At 38.4% G+C, this 10,211-nt stretch overlaps 1 protein-coding gene across 1 annotated transcript in view; it reads left to right on the plus strand.

Annotated features, from left to right (window-relative positions):
• The window catches only part of ETNPPL (ethanolamine-phosphate phospho-lyase), a 32,603-nt gene extending 23,492 nt beyond the window's left edge, over positions 1–9,111 (plus strand). The window contains exons 9-13 of the mRNA XM_070757919.1: positions 1,353–1,507; positions 3,400–3,486; positions 4,628–4,758; positions 6,870–6,937; positions 8,392–9,111. Coding sequence (XP_070614020.1) covers positions 1,353–1,507; positions 3,400–3,486; positions 4,628–4,758; positions 6,870–6,937; positions 8,392–8,529 — 579 coding nt within the window. The 3' untranslated portion in view covers positions 8,530–9,111. The remainder of the gene's footprint in view (positions 1–1,352; positions 1,508–3,399; positions 3,487–4,627; positions 4,759–6,869; positions 6,938–8,391) is intronic.
• The last annotated feature ends 1,100 nt before the right edge of the window (positions 9,112–10,211 follow it).

Genomic DNA, 10,211 nt, shown 5'->3' on the forward strand with positions numbered 1-10,211 from the left:
ACTTTTGCCAAACCCTGGACTACTGCTCATCTGTCTGGAACCCATACCACATCTCAGACATCAACACCCTTGAAAATGTCCAAAGATACTTCACCAGAAGAGCCCTTCACTCCTCCACTCGAAACCGAATACCCTACGAAAGCAGACTTTCAATCCTAGGTCTTGAAAGCTTAGAACTACATCGCCTAAAACATGATCTAAGTATTGCCCACAAGATCATACGCTGCAATGTCCTGCCTATCAAAGACTATTTCAGCTTCAATCGCAACAACACAAGAGCACGCAACAAATTCAAACTTAATATTAACCGCTACAAACTTGACTGTAAAAAATATGACTTCAGGAACCGAGTTGTCGAAGCATGGAACTCATTACCTGACTCAGTAGTGTCAACCCCTAATCCCCAACATTTTTCCTTAGACTATCCACGATTGACCTCTGCAGGTTCCTTAGAGGTCAGTAAGGGGTGTGCATAAGTGCACCAGTGTGCCTTTCATCCCCTGTCCAATTGTCTCTCCTTATCTCATTTATCTTTTCTTCCTTTCAAATATGTTCACCTATACTTTTATATCTTTTCTTCTATTCTTTTCTTTACTTATATTATTACATATCTTTCTCTTCAATGTGTATTATGTATTGGACAAAATAAATAAATAAACAAACAAACAAACAAATAAAAATAAGAGTGTTCCAAAATGGAAGCTATAGTACAGTGATGGCAAACCTTTTTTGGCTTGGGTGTCAAAAGAATGTGCACACGCATGATAATAATAATTTAATAATAATTTATTAGATTTGTATGCCGCCCCTCTCCAGGAACTCAGAGCGGCTCACAACAATAAAACAATGTACAAATCCAATACCTAAAAACACAATTTAAAAACCCTTATTAATAAAATAATCACACAACCCAATCAAACCATACATAAAGCAGTAGTTAGGGAAGGTGTCAATTTCCCCATGCCTGGCGACAAAGATGAGTTTTCAGCAATTTAGGAAAGGCAAGGAGGGTGGGGACGGTTCTGATCTCCAGGGGGAGTTGGTTCCAGAGGGCCGGGGCCGCCACAGAGAAGGCTCTTCCATTGGGCCCTGCCAGATGACATTGCTTAGTAATTGCTTAATAATAATAATAATAATAATAATAATAATAATAATAATAATAATAATAATAATAATAATCATCTCTAAATTGGACCACACAACCTTTCAAACAGATATTTTTGTCAAAAACTCATCTCCTCTCACAGCCCTTCAAATAGAGAGTTGCCATCAGTGAAATAAGGTCACATTTGGGGGAAAGAGATATTTGAAATTGCTGTCCTACCTACATTCTCAACTATTCCTGCTTTCAGTTTGGTGGCAACCCAGTATCTTGTGCAATTGGTCTGGCTGTCTTGGATATAATAGAACAGGAAGATCTACAAGGCAATGCCACACACGTTGGAGACTACCTCTTTGGACTACTCAAGGAACAACAGAAAAAACACTCACTGGTGGGAGATGTCAGGTAGGTAAAATGTACTTTTAGGTTATTACCACCATCCAGAATAATATAAAGGAAAACCTAAGCATTGGTCAAATAAACATTACTGTTACATTCTGTTCTCAGACCTCTAATACAACTAGGGCTGACCAAGTAATGCAAGACTAAAAAGCTACTTTTTAGTAGATAAAGATAAAAAGATATTTAAAAGATAGTTCAAGATACAGCTGCCAAGCTATTTACTGCTTATAACAGAGGTCTTCAAACTTGGTCTTCAAACTTGGCAACTTTAAGACTTGTGGACTTCAACTCCTGCAGAATTCTGAAAGCTGAAGTCCACAAGTTTTAAAATTGCTAAGTTTGGGGACCCCTGGTTTATAGTGAAGATAACATCAAATCAAAACTTTTTACTTTTTCCTGATAGTATAAACAAGCCATTTCTATCAATCTGATTGGTAAATCCCAAAGTCAACGTTTCAGTCTTCCCCACATTAAGCATGAAGTTCAGAAGTGGTTTCCATGTGGAAAAAAAGTACTTGTGTTCTTTCCTTTAATCAAAGTGGTCAGTTTTGCCATTTTAGCCAGCTCCATCAATTTCTGCAATAATTTGTTCATAATAGGAATTGAATTACCCTTCCATTTTTGTACATACAGTAGTCTTACAAAAGAATTTTTTTTTCAAGGGTGGCTACCTATTGCAAATTTTCTTCCTGTTGGTTAAGGCTAGTGTATACTTAGCTAATGTTTGATCACTCTCCAGATGTTACATTCTTAGAGATAAGCTATCCTGGCATTCTTTCCTGTTGCCACATATCTGCTAAAGCCCACTGCAACAATATTGCCATAAAGGCTTCCAGAGTTGTTAACCTGATCCTACGTAGCTTCTGCTCTGGCAATCTCACACTACTGACTAGAGCCTACAAAACCTATGCCAGACCCATTCTCGAATACAGCTCATCTGTTTGGAACCCATACCACATCTCAGACATCAACACTCTCAAAAACGTCCAAAGATATTTCACCAGAAGAGCCCTTCACTCCTCCACTCGAAACAGAACACCCTACGAAAATAGACTATCTATCCTGGGTCTTGAAAGCTTAGAACTGCGGCGCCTAAAACAAGATTTAAGTATTGCCCACAAGATCATATGCTGCAACGTCCTTCCGGTCAACGACTACTTCAGCTTCAACCGCAACAACACAAGAGCACACAACAGATTCAAACTTAATATTAACCGCTCCAAACTTGACTGTAAAAAATCTGACTTTAGCAATCGAGTTGTCGAAGCATGGAACTCATTACCGGACTCAATAGTGTCAACTCCCAACCCCCAACACTTCTCCCTTAGACTATCCACGATTGACATCTCCAGGTTCCTAAGAGGCCAGTAAGGGGCGTATATAAGTGCACTGATGTGCCTATCGTCCCCTGTCCAAGTGTCTTTCCTTATCTCATATATCATATATATTCTCCTTATCTATATATATATCATATATATTCTCTCCTTATCTCTTATATCATATATATTCTCTCCCTCCCATCTACTTCTCTTCTTTTTACTTTCTATCGTTATATATATTACTTAATGTCTATTCTCTTCCATATGTATTGTATATTGGACAAAGAATTAAAAAAAAAACCCACTTGGAGGAAGAGTTAAGATGCTCTATGAAAAATAGGCAGGGGTTCAATTGCATGGTGGTGATTGACATCTTGACTTTTTTGACCCCTCTCCCCCTGGACATCTGGAGTACTGCCTAGCACTTGAGCAGTTTTGCCTGCAGAAGCACACACAGAGAAAGACAGACACATATAAACACACCCAGCTATCCTGAAGTGACCTACTTTTTAATAGTGAGATATGATTTTTGTAGTTTTACATTTCTCTGTTACATGTCCTTCTTTATGTTTTTAGAGGTGCCGGCTTATTTATTGGCGTGGACCTTGTGAAAGATCAAATAAGAACACCAGCTACTGCTGAAGCCCAGCATGTCATTTACAAGTAAATATCTTATCAAAACGTAATGTTAAACTGAAGTAAATAAGTTCACATCTAGCAGGTGCTCATTTTTACCTGTTTACTTATCTTTGCCAAAAAATTAGACCCACCCAAATGTAGAGTGCATCACCTACCTTAGGCAATTGAGGCACCATGGAAGGAAAATTGCTGAATATATTATTGCTGTAAGATGTCTTCTTAAAATTCTGTGTCTTCCTGAAAATTCATGAAAGTCCTATGAATTTTCCTATTATACTTCCAATAGTATGCATGTATGTGTTCTGTCGAGCTCTCTAGTAGAATCCTCCCGAAAATTCACAGATACAAATTTCAGACACACAAACGTTTGAAAATTCAAAACAATGTTCTTTATACCGAAAATTCAAATAAACTAAGCACTCTTTTTCTATAGCAATTTGTACAAGGTAATTTGTACAAGTCCCTTATCAGTTCTGAGATACTTAGATTGCAGCTGTGAGGCAATTCACAGTCCTTCTTCTTTCACAAAGTGACACACACTTTGCTCTGCTTTAGTTTCAAAGCGGGGGAAAATCAGCACACAAAGGTCGAAGTCAGCAAGGCAGTCATGAAACACAACGATCAGATAATCCTCCACAATGGCCAAACCCACAGGCTGCTATTTATAGCAGCCTCACTAATTACCACAGCCCCACCCAACCACAGGTGGCCTCATTTTCTTTGATAATAATCTCTCAGTTGTTGCTGCCTATGCATCGCTCTCTGCATGCGTGGCTGTATCATTAACTCTTGTTCTGAATCCAAGGAGGAGCTAGATAATCTATCTCCTTCTGAGCTGTCTGCCACACTCTCCTCCTCCCTATCACTCATGTCTTCTTGGTCAGAGGAGCCTTCATCATCAGATTCCACTGGGAGCAAAACAGGCCTGTGGCATGTGGATGTCTCCCCCACATCCACAGTCCTTGGGGCAGGAGCTGGGCCAGAGCTAACCACAACAGTATGTATGTGTGTGTGTGTGTGTGTGTGTTTGTATTCTAAAACTATGCCTCCACCAAAATGTTAGTAGATTCACCCAGATTAAAAGTTTTAAAGTGATTTCTTAAACTTAAACATGACATTTTTTTCTTTGTGTTCAAGAGTAATTTTTTTCCTTCTGTCTAATTAGGCTGAAAGAAAGGAAGATCCTCCTGAGTGCAGATGGACCTTACAGAAATGTTTTGAAGTTTAAGCCACCCATGTGTTTCAGCATGGAAGACGCAAAGTTTGTAGTTGATCAAATTGATGAGGTCCTTACAGGTAAAGTATTTTGGCAGAATGCTGACTTTGTCTAGGTTTATTTTAAAAGCCACCCTGTAATAATGGAAGAGATTGGTATGTAATCATTGACCCTCGGGAGAAGGAATGGCAATGACCATAGCTTTACTCATAGCTCATTCCATGGTGAGCTAGTCCAAAGGAAGGGGAAAAATAAGACTTGATCCTTAAGACAATCATGTAAATAATTTCCGTTGGTTTGAAGTGATTTGCGAGTCTTGCTTGAAGGTCGTCCCAAGGAACAGATTTAGCCGGGAGCAGGTCGGTCAGAGTTTGAACGAGGTCGAAGATTTCTGTACCGCAATAATTGAGAAAAATCGCCCGCTTTCTGTCGGCTTCGGCTTCTCCCATTCCTGCCGCTTCGAGGAAGATTTCGAATTTTGCCATGTAGGCGTCCCATGACGATTTCTCGGGATCGAAGTAGTCGGGAGCCCGGCCGATCTGGAGGTTATTCATTCTTGACACGTGGATTCTTCGGTTCTCTCATCGCCAGTGAAATGAAGCAGACCAAACAAGCACTTTGAAAGACGGTTCCTTTATTAGCTCTTTTTGCAAGTGACTCCAGCATGGAACTCGTCTGAGCTGTCAGTGTCAAAACAGCTCTATTTATACTCTTTGAGGCTCGCGCCTAAAAGGAACTGTCATGCGTCTTAACCAATCAGATGCGACCTTGGTTTATTTACATTCTCTGCCCGGAGACAGCATTTTTACAGTATTTTTCTTTATACAGACTTAACAATAACCATCTGTATGATCATTGTAGAAGGGGTATTAGATTGCATACACAGTGATATCTCTACTTACGAACTTAATTCATTCCGTGACCAGGTTCTTAAGTAGAAAAGTTTGTAAGAAGAAGCAATTTTTCCCATAGGAATCAATGTAAAAGCAAATAATGTGTGCGATTGGGGAAACCAGGGGGAGGCCCTGCTTCCTCCCAGGAGATTCCTAGAGAGTTCTCCCTGCCTTTTCTGGTCCTGTTTCCTCCCAGGAGATTCCTAGAGAGGCCCCACAGAAGCTTCTCCCTGCCTTATCTGGCCCTGTTTCCTTCCAGGAGATTCCTAGAGAGGCCCCACGGAGGCTTCTCCCTGCCTTTTCCGGTTACAGTAGAGTAGAAGTGTTTATTGGCCAAGTGTGATTGGACACACAATGAATTTGTAATTAGTGCCTACAGTATGCTCTCAGTGTACATAAAAGAAAAGATACACATGTCAAGAATCATGAGGTACAACGCCTAATGATTGTCATAGGGGTCAAATAAGTTGGATTTGGGTGAAACTTGACTTTGGCCTTCAAACCTGGCAAGTTTAACCCTTGTGGACTTCAACTCCCATTCCTAAGGTAACATGACTAGTGGATGAATTCTGAGAGTTGAAGTACACTAGTCTTAAAGCTTTCAAGTTTGAAGACCCCTGGGTTAGGGGTTAGGTGTGCAAGGGTCTTCAAACCTGGCAAGTTTAAGGCTTGTGGACTTCAACTCCCATTCCTAAGGTACCATGACTGGTGGAGAAATTCTAGGAGCTGAGGTCCATAAGTCTTGAAGCTGTCAAGTTTGAAGTTCGTAATAAGTATACATGGTTGTAAAAAGTATTCTGCTACACTGATATTTTATTAAACAATATAATATTACACCATTTGGTTCAGAATACTTTTTTCCTTGTTTTTCTCCTCTAAAATCTGGGTGCGTCTTGTACACCGAAAAATACAGTAATAGCTTTCAGCTCTCAAGTAATCTTGTGTAATTTAGATAACTGTTGTTGAAGTTTATTCTTTGAACGGAATCCAAAGTTACTGCTTTACAGCTCTGATAAACTAGGAAGTAGTATTGGTTATGGACTACAAACTCCGATAATTGAATACACTTAATAAATAATTTGAAAAAGAGCAGATATAAAGAAGGATTACATGGATTTGATTTGTCCAACCTGCTGCTTCCAGATAAATTGGACTTCAAGTTTAGAATATTTATACTAAGTGGAAGTGAATTAAGTGATCTTCCAAGATTCATGTGTGGAATTATGTGATAGATTATTTATATTTCTTTACACTCAAAGAGGTTATTCATAATTATATAAATTTATTTTGTGTTCTAGATTTAGAAGAAGCAACTCAAATCAGGACTAACAACAGTCTACCTACGAATACTCAGTCTAAAAGAAAAGTAAGTTTGTAAAAAAACAAATTTTGTACTTAATTGCATTGCTTTATTTTCTACATAATTACAGTAATACAGTCATTAATATTGGATCAAATATTTCCAGTCTGTGTCACTTTCTCTTATATAATTTCATTAGTCATTCCAACACATTAGTCCATCAGTTCACAAATAAAAATCTACAAAAATATGTTGAAATACTGGATATGTTTTCTTGCTTCCTTTCTCCTCTCAAAAACTCCCATTTGATAATTATATTTTCTTTATAACATGAATTCTGATATATTTGTGTGCATATATACTATATATATACACACAAGAACTACCCTGAGAAATGTGAAGAGATACAAATTCTGAATATCAGCTCATTCATTCATTCAATCAGGCCAAATTGCATTCCTCTCTTACAACTACTTGAGTGAAAAGCAGGAATGAGGAATAGTTCTGGCTGTTCTGAATAGACTCAAACTCAACCCGGATAAGACGGAGTTGCTGTGGGTTCTGCCTCCCTAGGACAACTCCATCTGTCCGTCCATAACCTTGGGGGGGGGAATTATTGACCTCTCAGAGAGGGTCTGCAACTTGGGCGTCCTCCTCGATCCACACCTCACATTAGAGAAACATCTTTCGGCTGTGGTGAGGGGGGCGTTTGCCCAGGTTCGCCTGGTGCACCAGTTGCGGCCCTATCTGGACCGGGACTCACTGCTCACAGTCACTCATGCCCTCATCACCTCGAGGTTCGGCTACTGTAATGCTCTCTACATGGGGCTACCTTTGAAAAGTGTTCAGAAACTTCAGATCGTGCAGAATGCAGCTGCGAGAGCAATCATGGGCTTCCCAAGGTATGCCGATGTTACACCAACACTCCGCAGTCTTCATTGGTTGCCGATCAATTTCCGGTCACAATTCAAAGTGTTGGTTATGACCTATAAAGCCCTTCATGGCATTGGACCAGAATATCTCCGGGACCCGCCTTCTGCCGCACGAATCCCAGCGGCCAGTTAGGTCCCACAGAGTTGGTCTTCTCCGGGTCCTGTCGACTAAACAATGTCGTTTGGCGGGACCCAGGAGAAGAGCCTTCTCTGTGGTGGCCCCGACCCTCTGGAACCAGCTCTCCCCAGATATCAGAGTTGCCCCCACCCTCCTTGCCTTTCGTAAGCTCCTTAAAACCCACCTCTGTCGTCAGGCATGGGGGAATTGAAATTTTCCCTTCCCCCCCTAGGCTTATAGAATTTATACCTGGTATGCATGTATGTATGATTGGTTCTTAAATTGGAGTTTTTTAGATTATTTTTAATATTAGATTTGTTTACATTGTCTTTTTATTGTTGTTAGCCGCCCCGAGTCTTCGGAGAGGGGCGGCATACAAATCTAATAAATAAATAAATGAATGAATAAATAAATAAAATATTTTTTAAAGTCAGTATCTGCTTGTTTCTCAATTTACTCATTTCTTTCAGCTGCCTACTTCTGGGAGTTCCCAGTTAGAATCCAACAATGAAAACATCAGTCCAATTAATGGAACCATCTGCAGACATGAAAATGGGTTTTCTGGTGAAAAAAGCCTTACAGTGCCTTGTAAAAGAGTTAGGACGTGAAACAAACGGATTCCCTGTGAATTTGATGGCGTTTAAAGAAAAATGGCTTCAGTCAACTATTTCTTATTCATTCATTATATATGATAGAGAAATACCTATTTTTACTTACGGTGAACATTTGAAGCATCACGTTTTGCAGTACTATTTTATTAGATCAAATTAGTATTGCCTTCTTTGCTTGAAATGCCATGGATATATTTTGACCGTTGTTTGACATTTCACTGAGCAAATTTAAATATTAATGATGCCTCACATTTTAATGATGAAAGTATAGTCTTATGCCTTACAATCATATAATTTGTACATGTCAAAAGTAGTCGAACAAAAGGACACATGGAAGAATCTATGATGGTGGGTACATTTTTAAGACTTATGAAATTAAGTCCCACCAAAAAGCTTTTTTCTGATTTGTGAATCAGATGATATGTTTTGTTGTGTTTGTATTTGTGTATATATGAGAGAAAAAAATTATGATTCCTTATGTATCCAATATGGAAAAATAACATGGCTTATATTCAACATTGGATTTGTATTAGTATCATGCAGCATGATAAAACCTCATTAAACCTGATTAAATATTTTGAGGTACTATTGTATTCATTTATTGTATTCATTTTAGTGGATGTTTCCCCAATTATTTCTTAAATATTATCGCTCTTTATCACTCTAATTGATCAATAGGTAGTTTGTTTATTTCAAAAAATAAAAATATTTAACCATGGAATCCTCGCCTATTTAAATAAATAATTTGCCATCAATGTGTAATAAATACTTGGCAATGTTTTTTGGGGTTGATCTTTACTCTCATCTCAAAGTAGCATATCTATAAATTAACATGGTTAATGCCTATAATATACTTAAAAATGGATGAATTATTATTCAAAGTTCAAACCCATGTTGTTGTGAATTGTGAATATTCAAGGTATAACTACCTCAATTTACACTCAAACCTCAAAATAGGAAGAACAAAGTTTAAATTTAATATGTTTATGAAATTATCTGTGTGAGCTCTTATATTTCCAACTGACTTCGTGTCTAATCTGTTTTAGTCATTCTGCCTCCCGCAGACTCTTACATTGTGAAGACTTTCAACCCAGGAAAAGCTTTGTTGTTTTCATTTCTGATAAACTGTCCACAAACTTGGCTGGCACATTTATTTTTCAATCTTCGTTAGAAGATTGGATACATGGAATAAAATAACATATAGAATAGAATACATAGAAACATAGAAACATAGAAGTCTGACGGCAGAAAAAGACCTCATGGTCCATCTAGTCTGCCCTTATACTATTTTCTGTATTTTATCTTAGGATGGATATATGTTTATCCCAGGCATGTTTAAATTCAGTTACTGTGGATTTATCTACCTCGTCTGCTGGAAGTTTGTTCCAAGGATCTACTACTCTTTCAGTAAAATAATATTTTCTCATGTTGCTTTTGATCTTTCCCCCAACTAACTTCAGATTGTGTCCCCTTGTTCTTGTGTTCACTTTCCTATTAAAAACACTTCCCTCCTGAACCTTATTTAACCCTTTAATATATTTAAATGTTTCGATCATGTCCCCCCTTTTCCTTCTGTCCTCCAGACTATACAGATTGAGTTCATTAAGTCTTTCCTGATACGTTTTATGCTTAAGACCTTCTACCATTCTTGTAGCCCATCTTTGGACCCGTTCAATTTT

The sequence above is a fragment of the Erythrolamprus reginae genome, chromosome 7 (genome assembly GCF_031021105.1).
Source record: "Erythrolamprus reginae isolate rEryReg1 chromosome 7, rEryReg1.hap1, whole genome shotgun sequence".
NCBI classification, from domain to species: Eukaryota; Metazoa; Chordata; class Lepidosauria; order Squamata; family Dipsadidae; genus Erythrolamprus; species Erythrolamprus reginae.